The following is a 14204-nucleotide window of genomic DNA, read 5'->3' on the forward strand; positions in this document are numbered from 1 at the left end:
ATTACTATCGATCTGTTTCCCCCGCGACCGGGACTTTGTCGATCGTGGGAGAGTCCTGAATCAGCTCCACCAAAGATGTGCTACACCAGGTTCCAAGACTGCGCTGGTCGGCTTCGGTGGTGTTGGGTATGAAAACGGTCCATGCTCTTGACCAGTCGTGCTAACTTGAGATGAAGAAAATCACAGCTTGCGATTGAATATGCGTACCGAGCCCACGAGCAGTCCCCCGAAACATGGGTTTTTTGGGCCCATGCCAGTAATGCCACCCGATTTGAACAGAGCTACCAGGAAATTGCAGATACCGTCAAGCTGTTTGGGCGGCGGGATCCCCAGGCCAACATCTTTAAGCTTGTATATAACTGGCTGCGAGATGCCAAGAATGGGAAGTGGGTGATAATACTTGACAACGTCGATGATGCTGAATTTCTTGTCAACGTCCACCATGATAGTCAGGGTCATACAAGTCAACCACTGCGAGAGTATCTCCCACAAAGCCAGAATGGGTCCATTCTAATAACATCACGGAGCAAGGAGGCTGCGTTGAAGCTGGTCGAACAGCGTGATATCATCGCCATTGAACCAATGGATAAGGCCCAAGCGCTAGAATTATTTGAGAAGAAGCTGGAGAAACAGGATAAGATGCATGGTATTACCGAGCTTGCAGCCGCGCTAGAGTTTATTCCGCTTGCGATTGTCCAAGCCGCGGCATATATTTCTGACCCAGATCGGGGTTGTTCAGTGCGACAGTACCTTGATGAGTTCCAGAGAAGCGATTACAAGAAGATGAGTCTCTTGGATCACGACGGAGGACAGCTTCGTCGAGATTGGGAGACTAAGAACTGCGTTCTCATGACTTGGCAGATCTCATTTGACCGTATCCGTCAAACACGGCGATCCGCTGCTGATTTGCTGTCGCTGATGAGTTTCTTCGACCGCCAAGGGATACCCGAGGCCCTCCTTCAAAATCGAAGCAGACAGGAAAACGCTGAGCAGAGTGATCGCGACGATGACGAAGGCAGTGAATTACAGTCTAGCGTAACCAATGAGTTCCAAAATGATGTTCTAGTGCTGCGAAGGTACATGTTTATCTCGATCAGTGTGGATAGAACAACGTTCGAAATGCACAACCTGGTGCAGCTAGCGACGCGAATGTGGCTTGAAGCGAATGGGGAGCTGGAAAAGTGGAAACGGCAGTATATTCGGAATCTAAATTTGGAATTTCCCACTGGAAAATATGAGAATTGGGCACAATGCCAAGTGCTTTTCCCGCATGCAAAGTCTGCAGCCACGCATCAACCGCAGGAACGTGACTCACTGCTAGAGTGGGCCTCGCTGATGTATAAAGCGGCGTGGTATGACTGGAGAAAAGGGAATAGAGCTGAGGGAGAGAAGCTGTCAGTTATAGCATTGAAAGCTCGGACAAAGTTACTGGGTCAGGAACATAAAGAAACGCTGAGTAGTATAGAAATGACAGGGCTAATATACTCGCTTAAGGGCCGGTGGAAAGAGGCCGAAGAGCTGTTTGTGCAGGTGATGGAGACAAGAAAGAGAGTGCTAGGTGCAGAGCATTCAGACACGCTGTCCAGCATGAACAACCTGGCATCGATATACTGGAGACAAGGACGATGGAAAGAGGCTGAAGAGCTGTTTGTGCAAGTGATGGAGACAAGTTTGAAGATGCAGGGTGCAGAGCATCTTTCTACGCTGACCAGCATAAACAACCTAGCATCAACATACCGGAATCAAGGCCGATGGAAAGAGGCCGAAGAGCTGGAAGTACAAGTGATTGAGACGAGAAAGACAGTGCTGGGTGCAGAGCATCCAGACACGCTAGCCAGCATGGCTAACCTGGCGTCGACGTACTGGAGACAAGGACGATGGAAAGAGGCCGAAGAGCTGTTTGTGCAAGTAACAGAGACAAGTTTAAAGGTGCTGGGTGCAGAGCATCCAGACACACTGGCCAGCATGGCCAACCTGGCATCGACGTACCGGAATCAAGGCCGATGGAAAGAGGCCGAAGAGCTGTTTGTGCAAGTGATTGAGACAAGAAAGAGGGTGCTAGGTACAGAGCATCCAGACACACTGGCCAGCATGACCAACCTGGCATCAACGTACCAGAATCAAGGCCGATGGAAAGAGGCTAAAGAGCTGTTTGTGCAAGTGATAGAGACAAGTTTAAAGATGCAGGGTGCAGAACATCCATCTACACTGACCAGCATGGCCAACCTGGCATCGACGTACTGGAGACAAGGACGATGGAAGGAGGCCGAAGAACTGTTTGTTCAAGTAACAGAGACAAGTTTAAAGGTGCTGGGTGCAGAGCATCCAGACACACTGGCCAGCATGGCCAGCCTGGCATCAATATACCAGGAGCAAGGCCAATGGAAAGAGGCCGAAGAGCTATTTGTGCAAGTGATAGAGACAAGTTTAAAGGTGCTGGATGCAGAGCATCCAGACAAACTGGCCAGCATGAACAACCTGGCATCAACATACCAGAATCAAGGCCGATGGAAAGAGGCTAAAGAGCTGTTTGTACAAGTGATGGAGACAAGAAAAAGAGTGCTGGGTGCAGAGCATCCTAACACGTTAACTAGCATGAACAACCTAGCATCAATATACCAGAATCAAGGCCGATGGAAGGAGGCTGAAGAGTTGTTTATGCAAGTGATGGAGACAAGAAAGAGAGTGCTGAATGCAGAACATCCAGACACACTGACCAGCATGGCTAACCTGGCATCGATGTACTGGAATCAAGACCGATGGAAAGAGGCCGAAGAGCTGGAGGTGCAAGTGATAGAGATGAGAAAGACAGTGCTAGGTGCAGAGCATCCTGACACACTGACTAGCATGAATAACTTATCCTTCACGTGGAAACAGCAGGGCCGCGGCGTGGAAGCCCTTAACTTAATGAAGGATTGTGTACGGCTACAGAGGAAGATTTTGGGCGTTGATCACCCTAATACCTTATCATCCTCTGCGACATTGACTAGTTGGTCTGGAGAAGTTGGATGTTAATATATCAGTGGCTGATAATACTATATAACGTACGAATCTAAAGCTCTTGGAGATAGTCAACCCTCTGAGCTATTAAGTTTGGGATTGTGTTAATCTGGAAAGCCTAATGAAGAGCATTTGCCAAAGAAATTTAGATACAGTAGTTTCCCAGTCTGTTGGAATCTAAATACAAAACTTGTGTATATCTGTCTGGTACAGTACCATACGTCATACCGCGGACCAGGCTATGTGGGACTTAGTCTAAAAATAGTTTAGCCCTTCTTGGCGTAAAGTTTGGGAAACATGTAAAAACCCGACACTGGTTTTGCCTCCGAGTGTATGCTACAGTAATATTTTGCTCAATTTCATCTCATAAATTTTAGAAATTTGTAATCGCTTATTTTAGTTCTCCTTGGTCTAAAATTGCTTACTGCCGTAATCACGGAATGGTTTTCATCGGTGATGCACCAATTGATGACAGAAAAAATCCAACTTTCCCACTAAGTTAACTAGCATTACATACATATTAACTACCCGAATTATTTAAATATATGGCAGAGGGAAAGCTTACGGTACGGTAATAGTTATTCACCTGGCAAATACATGCTTCCTTTCTGATGACGTCGAACAGTATGTCTAGCAACAATGCAGACACCAGTCCGTCTCGGTCTCTCAGCGAATACCAAAAATCCCTTGACAAGTCATGGTACACGCTTCTCTATCAGATTAAACATGCTAAAGGTTGAAACTCGTGGTCTAAAAACTGGTTCTCGTCTAATACATTACAGAGATGGATAAACAGCTTAAAGATAAAGCAACTCAAACATATACTTCGACCGAAAAGCCTACAAGCATTCATGGTCCCTCATGAGGGAGAGTTGCGACCGTCAAAATTTTCCACGGGCAGCAAGCACTGTGTTTCATTTACAGGGCAGTCATGGGCATGTACACACACACACACAATTTATTAACGCCCGGCGGCTAAACCGAAAGGGCAACTATCACTGATCTACTACGTAAAATTACTCACCTAATCCTGACTAGATCTTGCCTAGGATTTAATTACGGTTAACTTCCTACAGTATACTATCATTTAATCCTAATTTTATTAAAATCTAATCTTCTCTGTGATTCTATTGTGGGGTAAACTTGCCATCTGTTTTGAGTTTTGTCACACTTGTACACTATTACTTGTAAGTACAATACTGAAATATATACTGAACATTATTGTTCCGCTTCCAGACTAGATGTAGTTTAGCTCAGTTTCACATTAGGGTTCCGGAAATAAAAAGAGAGCAATCGCGGTGACACCAGTTTCCGGAAACACTGTATGAGGCTACTTTTTATCACGTCTGCCAACCAGTCAACGGAAAAAGTAACGCAGCATAGTTGGTGTCAAAAAAGAAACGACTTGTCGAGAGCAAAAAAAGCTGAAAAGTGTGGCGTTCTGAGAGTCGTTGCGCTTTGAGTCTGTGCGGTCAATAGTATTCAAGTGATGAAACTATTACGCGGGGCTGTCTGTCTAGTAATCACATCGGCCACTATTCTGTTTCCAGACTTGTTTTATCAAGGATTGATTGATCTATTCAAAGTGAATGTATTACATGTCTGCGTCACAACAAATGTATAATTATACACATCGAGGCTATGTAGATCTATTCTATTCATGGGGTTGCTTTGAAGCATTAACGCTTTGATGAATCGAAAAAAGGCAATGAATAGCCTCAAACTTTTTACAGGTAAAAACAGCTACGGTATAGGAAATCATTGTATTAAAACTATATGTTTCTGTCAGCAATGTAAGTGAGTTTTATTAGATGAATATATACTTATGACAAGTTCAACCATACGAAGCGGCCGGGGAATGATGACATGAGATAAGCAGGCTATCAGTAGTGCACAGGTCACAACCCTGTACTATTGAACAGTTACTTAAGCCGTCAAGTCCCCGCTGGGGTTTGCAATTCAGATACATGTATATGAAATCTCATAACTCATACGAACCATGCCTTTACTGAAAACTGTTGTAAAAATCGCCAACAAACTTGGAATTCGTCTATCGCTTGCTAGATATCACGTCCGTTACGACAATGATCGTGGGTTTATCGTGAAAATGCTGGTATTTGACGACATATCATCTGTGAGTCTCCTATCCCCTCCCATGTTTCGAATCCAGTTAACTAGTTCTTTGATATGTAGTATGAAGCCGCTGAAGAAATTTCCGACCTCGAATGTCTCCAGAAAAATGGTAGTGATTTCAAACAATTTTCTCCAAATCTGAAAATCATCAAGGAATAAGTGTTTTGGCGAAATATGTTCTGGAGGCCAATTGTGAATAACCGCAGATAAAGTTTATGCATTCTTCTCATTCCATAATTTACAATTGAATGAACAAATCTCCAGACAGAACACTCCAGAAATGGGACAGTCCCTTTTTGCATCATTATTATAATTTATGATTTCCAATTCATTAATTCTCCCTCTATCCCACCGCCGGAAGGCTGTGTCCGAATATTCTGTATTTTGTTTGACATGAATATGGGATTGTCAGTTTTAATATCGCACCAAGCTGAGACCTAAGGAAGCATAACTATTCTTGCATGTATCCACTAGCACCACGTATCACACTGTAGCCATGAGTTACAGGTCCTGCCAAGACAATACTATATCGCCTTAGCCTTACAATTCATGGGATAATGACCTTCCATATCCCCCCACCCAATATCCCGCCTTGCCGCCAGGGACCGGCGGGCCTAAGCTTTTTTCGGCTTGGATCCTACGGGTCTGCCTGGTTGCCTGAGCCTCACCTCAGGCCAACTATCACGGTACACCCTGACTTGAACTATGTGCGAGATCGATGACCACCAGACGCAAAGTCTTTCCTTCCAAGAACACAATCCCGATGCCTCAAACTCCATCGTATTCCTGCATGGAATTCTAGCCTCCGCTCACGAATGGAATAGCGTCGTTCCTCATCTGACGCAGTATCATTTGCTTGTCGCAGATCTGCCCCAACACGGCGCAGAGGGCAGCGAATCGTCAAAAATCCCGTACTCTCACGCGACGGCTGTCGAGTATATTGCTCAATTGATCCGCGAGCATGCCAAGGAAGGCACCGCACATATCGTCGGCATATCGCTCGGCGGATGCTTAGCTCTCTCGCTGGCAGCAAAATATCCAGAACTATGTCTCTCCCTTTTCGCCACGGGATGTGCACATCGTTTCGACCAGGGAGAGGGGGGCACCAATCTGCCCGCCTGGTTGATATGTGCTTTCCTCTCCGCCGCAAATGCGCTCGGAGCTGCTTTTTCCCGTGCGATCCCGCTCTCCTGGTCGCTGAAATTATGTGGATGGCAAGACACGTCGGCAGTGACAGAGGAGCTCCTGCAAGACATACAAGCAGCTACGGCGCGGGGCATCTCAGGTATAATTATCAGGGGATTGATGAGCTGTTCGGGTCCAGAGGTGTGGAAGAAGGTGAGCGAGTCGGGAGTGCGCACATGCGTGCTAGCAGGCGGCAAGCTGGATCCGATAGAGATGACGAGAGAGCAGGGGATGACACTGGAAAAGGCAAGCCCTGGAAATAATCACAAAGGAAATAATCACAACAAGGCGTACGTCGTCCGTGATACGATGCGTATGTGGAATTTGTCGCATCCTGCTTTATTTGCGGAGGGTGTCGAGGCTTGGGTTGCCGAGAAGGACATGCCTGTTGGCTATGAAGAAATCTAGGGAATTATTCAATAAGCCATTAGTCTTACGTAGATATACTACTATCAGAGCTCTGTGGTGGTTGTGCTGATCATTCACTTACTAATATATAACGTTAAATATGATAGACTGCTCTGCGGCTATACTCAGCAGTACACGCAATTTCAGATACAGTTAGCTGCTTATCACTTCTTAGCATATCACATAGGAGCTTAACTGTTGATCGTGCAAGGGGCAGTGCCATCCTATAGTACAAGGCTACATTATGTTCTAGTGACTGGTGTACAGAAGAAGAAAGGAATGAAAAGGACTTGAAAATGGCAAGATACCAAACTCTAGGCAGCAATACATGTAATTTACGTGCATATTAAATCTGCGAATGCGCAATATCCCAGGGAGAAAATTACACGAGCGAGGGTTATTCCGGATCTAGCTATATATACATTAGGCAATCCTTAGCGCTGTTTCAGAGGAAAGAGAAGAGAGTGTTAGTTGTTACTCTGAGGGTGCAAAGCACTGTACTCTGAAGGTGCAAACTACTGTATGCCTCTACAATGTGAGTTTCACGGAAAACTTCCCGCCACGCCGTGAAATAGAATACCTGTTAGGCCATTCTCCCTGCAATCACTCCATCGTAAGTATGAGGAAAATCCCACTTTGTAAGAACATTAAGTAGTTCAAGAGCGTCGTTTTCAGACTCTTGAAGACCATCAAAAGCAACTCTCGCAGAGCCTTTAGAATCCCAAAACCTTAAAAAGCTTTGCTTGCCTGAGTGGAAAATGTGTATTTCCCAGCAAGACTTATAACCATCAGACTCTTTAATCGGCAGCTTGCGCAAAAAAAGAGCCAGGCGATACATGAGGAGCTGTGAAGAGATGTGGGGGTGTAAACCTTGGGTGTTGAATCCATATTGTTTCGCATATCTCCTGGTGCAGTGCGTAAACAAAGACTTTTTGGGAATCCAATAAAGATTATCATCATCCCATCTAGTCACTCTGTGTGGGGTATCACGTCTCAATTCCGATATATTGTTGAACTCTTCCACTTCTTCCTCAAGTCTCAACTCCCATATATCGTTGAGATATTCCGTTTGCTTGGCGGCTTGCTCCTGCTCTTCCTGACTTAATCGATCATCCCCTTCTTCAAAGATTTTTCTGTCAATTCGTGGCAATGATTTTGACAAGTTCTCGTATTGTCGAATTGTTTCCTTCATATACTGAAAGTGATTCTCCCGAGCCGACTTTTCAAGGCCATCAAACTTCTCTATTGTGAGGTCTGTCCCACAAAGCACAGGAACGGGAAGCCCACCAGAAGTTTTCATTTTCTTGGCCGGCGGGTTAGGGGGGGTAGGAGAAGATTCGCGCCCTCGTCGAGACGACTTAGCCATAGAAAGTTGGCTCGTCATTATTTCCTTTCGAGTTTCTCCCTTGTAAAGATATTTGTTACAAGGTCAACATACACCGATGAAGTCTGCAGTATAAGATGGCTGAGAATGAGAAAAAAAGAAATTCTCCATGTCACTTTACACCTTAGTGTGAAAGGGGGCAGAACATGTTTAAGTAACCAAATCCGAACTCACGTGAAACTAAGGTTGCGAATAAGCTATACTGATTCTAGCTCTATGTCCGGTGAGGTAAGATTAATTTTGAGTCCTTGGCCAATGATGCGATGGTTGGGCATGTGTCATAGCCTTGCATAGGTCTTGATACTTGGCTAAGTACGCCACGTACAAGGTTTCGTGTTACAACACAGATCTTCTGCAACCAATCCTTCTCTCCCAGAATCATATCTCTCAATTGGAAGTGGGCCAAAAAGCCGAACGTTACATTAACAAACCTGATACACCTTTTTCATCCAATGGATGGATCTAAACTATATCAATTCAAGTACTGTCTCCGAAACCATGCTATACATGGACGGTAGCAAGACACGCATCCAGTCTATATTTAGGAAGAATGTCACATAAACTAATTATCGAATTGGGCGTTATTAATTATTTCTCCTCCTCCTCCCCCTCTTTATCGCTCCCATATCAGCTGGCTACCCTCTGTCTCGGGACCGCCTCGAATGATCATGATACTTCAATGATGGGTTAAGACAACCATACAACCATAATAGAAAAACATTGACGTCAGACATATATTCTAAAAATAGAACTAAACTTACGACTTATATTTCTGAGTCGCGTACAGTTCTAATCTGTACATCCACTCGTAAGATTTAGACTCATGATGGTGCCATCCAGAGCTTTCTTTTTGCAACAGACGGGTCATGGTTCTTATTACTCTGCCATGCTGGTTGAACAAGAAGACATACCATGGATTTATAACTCTCTTGCAAACACTTCGGCTTGGCTTCTTTTAGCAGCCTCGTTTATGTTTCCCGGGTCTTATCTTTCATCTCCTTACGTGGATGAACTGTCCATGAAGTTGGATTTGAGAAAGAAGAACGCCTTTATTGTTCTTGCAGCAATTTGTTTCATTGGGGGCTTAATAATCTTAGGATACTTGTGGTGGCGATGGTTTTCTAACTATATTTGGCTTGCCAATAGGATATTTCTGTAAGTTATCGAAGCTTGCTAAGGTCTGGTTATTGACCTTTAAAAGGCCGTCATTCATCAACTCCGCAACTGGCCTCGGAAATGTCCTAACTGTTTATACCACCAGTAGTGGCATATCTGCTGTGCAAAAGATTGGAATTATATCAGGATCCTTTTGTACTGGTATTACGTTGTGTATATTTTTGACTTATCATTTTGTTTTTGTCAGGAATGCACGCAGAGACCATGAGTCCAGCGGACCAGTTCGAGAATAGGTCTTAAAAAAATGAAATCTGAGAGAGATATTCCGTTTCCATACGCTTCGCTTTTCCATAAGAGCATTGCATAAATTGTCACTAATTTACAGGGGTGCGTCAGAATTGTTTAGTTGCCTTGTTTTGAGAGTACGGTATCAGCCCTGGTGAACTTTTGTCCAAATATTTGTCCAAATATTTGAAACCTTCTTGGTAAGCGCTCGGGTACAGTGTACTACCAGAAAATATCCTTCTAGTAATACCTCGACGTGGCGCATCTTTCGAAACATACTCGAAAAAGAGGGGAAGGACATGTTCCAACAGGAAAATCACAGGCGACTTACGCGATCCCTTGGCTTAGCTCTACCAGGAAAATAAATCACGGCTATGCAACCAATTAACCCGACTCACGGCCACAGCAATAGCTCAGCTGTTCCCAACTAAGGGAATTTCTTTCAGAATCCACCGTGCGGAGAAGACAGCCAATGTTAGTGTGGAGAAGAAGTTAAATCCACAAAACAGTTTTTGTTCCGATGGAAATGCTAGGACGAGGCTAGGACGACCTGCGACAACCAATGATTGATGGTAACACAGCAACGTCTACTGGCTAGGGGCTAGATGTAGCCAATGGCCGCGAAAAGCCTGGGGAGTCAACTACACTAAACTAAGAGCGGTGGAGTTGATTCGTCATGGTGGATTTGGATTCACAGGGGAAGAGCGGGGTGAAGCTGTGTCGTCGCTGGATTGGGTAGAAATTATTCCACACGTTGGTCACAATAGATGACCGTTGAAACTCCGCCGGATGTCCCCGCAGACTCTATGTTTGCATGTCATGGTCATGTGATCCTAGCCCTATTATTAGAGTGAGCCTGCTGGCTCTACACAATGCATGCCTCTCATTTTCTTCTTCTCAGGAGCGCTCTAAATCAGCCGGCTTATCGATCCTGTCAACCACAAGTGCAAAGCTTCTGGTGTCTGTTCTTTTACAGTAGGTTCTAGTACCACCACATTAGGAAGGGTATGACGGTTGCACTCCTCTGCGCTGTCTGAAATACATTATTGGTGGATAAGAGCCATTCCAATTCGTGAACCGCCCAATGGGGACTATCCAAATGGCGTTTCTTTGTTCGCATTTGCGAATGCAGCCTTGCAGTAGCGGCACGATCGCTTACAGCAGTGTCATGATTACGCGCCCACTTAATAGCCAATACATTATCAGCCGCGAACACCGTTACATGTCTACCCTCTTGGCGGGGCCCGTGCGCTGGAGATGTGATAGGCTTGCTTGTGTATACAGATTGCAATCGGAACTGCATGCGTGACCGATTTATTAGTTGTCTGAGTGGGGTTCTCAATGGGATATGTAACCGATGTTTTTCTGTTATAGACTGTTGGGTGGCCGCTACTTCGATCGTCGCAAAATTTGTAATTTGTGTCGAAAATGTCAGCAATAGTCGGTGTTGTGTCATCATACAACTTTCGGCTTCTTTCGGCGCTAGAGCGGTCTGGATCAACCCCTCCGGACTGAGATCAAACTTTCGTATGCAAGTGGCCCTCTTCGGTAGCGACTTATGTGGAGCATTGCGCTAGGAGCGGCCCGGGAAATCGGTTCGCCCCTGTTATATAAGGCTTATTTGAGAAGAAACTAGCCAATAGCAAATCCAATACAAAGCAAAGTCTGTCTCCACCTTCCCATTTTGGTATAAATTGCTATCGCTACTCTCTGTTACACACTGGCTAACTAGAATGTTACTGCGACCGAATCTTGATGCTTACTGTAGGCGCTTGCACCCCACCTTATTTTGGTTTTTGGGAAGAGGGGGGTTGTTTTGTTTTTTCAACATTATCTCGCTGCACGGAGGCTTTATGATGGATTATGGCTTTCTTTGCTACAGAGTTAATGTTGGAGGTTTTTCAGATGGAAGCCAAAGTGAAAGATGCAACGGTGCGCGATCCATCACCAGAATTTGGTTGAAACATAACCAATAACTTCCAATGGATTTACAGAGTCAATACCGTAAAAGAGACGGCGAGATTTTTGCCTAACAAAGGAAGAAACAGCCCTCTGAGTTAAAGCGTTTTACAAGGGGTAAAGCAATTTACAGGGATGCAAGTCAGTGGTGGAATCGCTATTTTTTTCACCACCGAGGTTTTAGCCACAAACTTAAATATAAACACCGCAGGCCGGATTACCCCATGGGACGCAGTGTGAATAAGAGAGCTTTCATTTACTCTTATACTTTTTTCTCTTTCTCATTAACACAAGAGCATTTTCTGTTATAAAATAAGCACACAACTTCTGATCATTATCTGAGCTGCTGCGGTAATTCGAGCGCGAATCAGTAAAGGACACTTAATATAACTCCTCTCGCGTTGGCAACATCCATTATAATTAGTGGAACTCTAAATAATTCCTTGTCTTTGAAAACAGGCCAATCCGTTAGGTTGATTGGTTACTGGCAATTAATTTAGCGTATGTGACAGGGTGCTCTAGCTACTAAATGGGAAGGAGGTCCGATATACTTGGGGCAATCGAGGAATATCTGTTGGTCTAGAACAGTCATGTCTCACATTCTTAAGTCGAATTCTCAGATATATAATAAAGCAGTAACACTTTGACCTGTTGAAGGTTTTCTGTAAGCCCCAAACGAACACATCAAACGCTCAATTATGGCCTCAAGTTCAAAAGACGAAGATTACAGACAGGCTAATGACCAAAAGGAGAGAAGAAGAATGCAAAATCGAGTGAACCAACAAAGATACCGCATGCGTAAGTGGATAACACTGGTCATCCCGTTCTAAAGCTTATTGGTTGAAGGCCATGTGAAGCCCAAGGAAAAAGGTCCCAGGACTCGTACCCAGAGGCGTAAACCATCTCCCAGTCCAAACATGGACAATGTTGGAGAATACCATTCTATGGTCGAGACCACAGCAGAGAATGGCACCGAAGCAACGGGACAGTCCTCGCAACAGGAAGACCCGATTGTGGAAGTTGACAATTTATCCTCGTGGTTTTCCGAATCTGACCAATTCTCTCCCATTCCCACCTTTGAAACCAAAGACAGAGAGCGAGAGGCCGACATCGCGGGACATGAAGACGGCATATTGGAAGGGTTTGATGAAATATCAGCCGACGAACCCCAAGTGAGCACGACTCCACTGCCATATTCGTCCAACGTTGGACATGTGGCCGGGCCATTCCAAGAGCCAATTGATCTATTGCAGTGGAATACAACCCCGGCGCCAGAATGGATAAGTGCATTGAACTTTTATCCCAACCACCAAGAAATGGATACACAAAGTATGGTACCTTTTAACAACGCTTTCTCTCCGTTCGGTACGACTTCGACCATAGTACCTCGCACCTCGTCATATAAAAAGGAAGTCACAAATTATTCCTTTTCAAGCACGAATGCCAATGAACGATATGAAACCTCTTCCACGGTAGTTGAGAACTGGGGAGCTCCGACTTGGGACCAATATACCCCGTGAATAAAGAGGTTTACGCGACATTTGTGGCAAATCGATCAAACTTTCAGGGTAACTCTGGAACTAGTTCATATCTTCGTCGAAGAGGTAATGGAATTTCAACCGGATCCTGACGTCCCGCATTTCTATTTGCTTCATAATGCCCTGAACTACAAATTATAGTGCCGGGTGATAAGCATGTATCATCATCAAGAGATATCGGAGAATTGTCCCGGAACTGTTCGTTCGACGGTGTTTGCATTTCAGATGATCCCCGTAGTATGTCAGCGCGTATTAGTAATCGCTCAACCAAAGCTTTGTGGGCATCCTTCAGTTTTTTCTGTACAAATGGCACCACAAATGATTTGCAGCCCATATTCACATCTTCTCGGAGATAAAGGCCGTTCCTTGGAGCATCTGTCAGTCCAAGTTCGACAATCTGCCGTGGTTCATTGGGCATGTTCCCACCAACGGACCATTTTTCTCTAATGTCCAAATTTGACGGGGCATACACGTGTGTTTGTAGACCAGATGGAAGATCGTAGAAGCACGCTTTGTATGACACATTTCGTGAGAGCCAGGGCAAGTAGCGAATTTTGTCCGTGATACGAAACCACACACAGTGATATTCATCCGCAGGAACCGCCCGAACGGGATCACAGCGCTCATGATCAATAACCAAAGGGTTTAATCTGATCATTTCCGGGTGGTTGTGTAGACATTCCACGACAGTTTGTCGATCAATGTACCAGGGTAAAGGAGTGATCTGGGTGAAAATATACCTCCGCATATTGAAGTTCCTGAGCGTGAAGCTCCTTAGGGGATGTCGGTGTGCTTCATTGTTATTTTATCGGGTTCGGAGTGCTTCTGATTAACTCTATTCTAAAATTAGAAAGGTCTATTTAAAATTGATTACATTGACCTGTGCTTACCTTATTGGACTGACCTTTTCCCCCTTGGGTGCGGGCTGACTCAATGGGCTACAACGGTTCAAGTTCTCGAGCAAGAATTAATGCATACAGTAAGACAAATTGAGACAACGTCGGCCGCACAATGTTCACAGACAATTGAGAGTTTCCTTTAAATTACTGTTTTATATCTCTGAGCTACTTTTTAAAGCCAATTGAATGATCGCGTCATATTGGTATGCATCACTACTATTGCTAGAACATAAGCAAGAACCATAAGATTTCTCTCCATCTAAATAGTTTCAAATAGGCAAGGTAAATAGTATCCAG

General features: G+C 44.7%; 5 protein-coding genes across 5 annotated transcripts; 3 read left to right on the plus strand and 2 right to left on the minus strand.

The window, feature by feature from the left end:
* Nucleotides 1–75: 75 nt before the first annotated feature.
* On the plus strand, nucleotides 76–3015 carry TRUGW13939_09714 (uncharacterized protein; the record flags this gene model as incomplete). Its single annotated transcript, XM_035492834.1, has 2 exons — nucleotides 76–126; nucleotides 187–3015. The coding sequence occupies 2 exons, from the start codon at nucleotides 76–78 to the stop codon at nucleotides 3013–3015; spliced, it is 2880 nt and encodes a 959-aa protein (XP_035348727.1).
* Nucleotides 3016–5838: 2823 nt separating this feature from the next.
* On the plus strand, nucleotides 5839–6726 carry TRUGW13939_09715 (uncharacterized protein; the record flags this gene model as incomplete). The annotated part of the gene is made up of 1 exon (XM_035492835.1): nucleotides 5839–6726. The coding sequence occupies one exon, from the start codon at nucleotides 5839–5841 to the stop codon at nucleotides 6724–6726; it is 888 nt and encodes a 295-aa protein (XP_035348728.1).
* Nucleotides 6727–7309: 583 nt separating this feature from the next.
* TRUGW13939_09716 (uncharacterized protein) lies at nucleotides 7310–8110 on the minus strand (the record flags this gene model as incomplete). The annotated part of the gene is made up of 1 exon (XM_035492836.1): nucleotides 7310–8110. The coding sequence occupies one exon, from the start codon at nucleotides 8108–8110 to the stop codon at nucleotides 7310–7312; it is 801 nt and encodes a 266-aa protein (XP_035348729.1).
* Nucleotides 8111–12168: 4058 nt separating this feature from the next.
* TRUGW13939_09717 (uncharacterized protein) lies at nucleotides 12169–12990 on the plus strand (the record flags this gene model as incomplete). The annotated part of the gene is made up of 2 exons (XM_035492837.1): nucleotides 12169–12268; nucleotides 12317–12990. 2 exons carry the CDS (start codon nucleotides 12169–12171, stop codon nucleotides 12988–12990), a joined length of 774 nt encoding a protein of 257 aa, XP_035348730.1.
* A 43-nt stretch (nucleotides 12991–13033) lies between these two features.
* On the minus strand, nucleotides 13034–13756 carry TRUGW13939_09718 (uncharacterized protein; the record flags this gene model as incomplete). The annotated part of the gene is made up of 1 exon (XM_035492838.1): nucleotides 13034–13756. One exon carries the CDS (start codon nucleotides 13754–13756, stop codon nucleotides 13034–13036), a length of 723 nt encoding a protein of 240 aa, XP_035348731.1.
* Between the last annotated feature and the right edge of the window lie 448 nt (nucleotides 13757–14204).

The sequence above is a fragment of the Talaromyces rugulosus genome, chromosome V (assembly GCF_013368755.1).
Source record: "Talaromyces rugulosus chromosome V, complete sequence".
Lineage (NCBI taxonomy): Eukaryota > Fungi > Ascomycota > Eurotiomycetes > Eurotiales > Trichocomaceae > Talaromyces > Talaromyces rugulosus.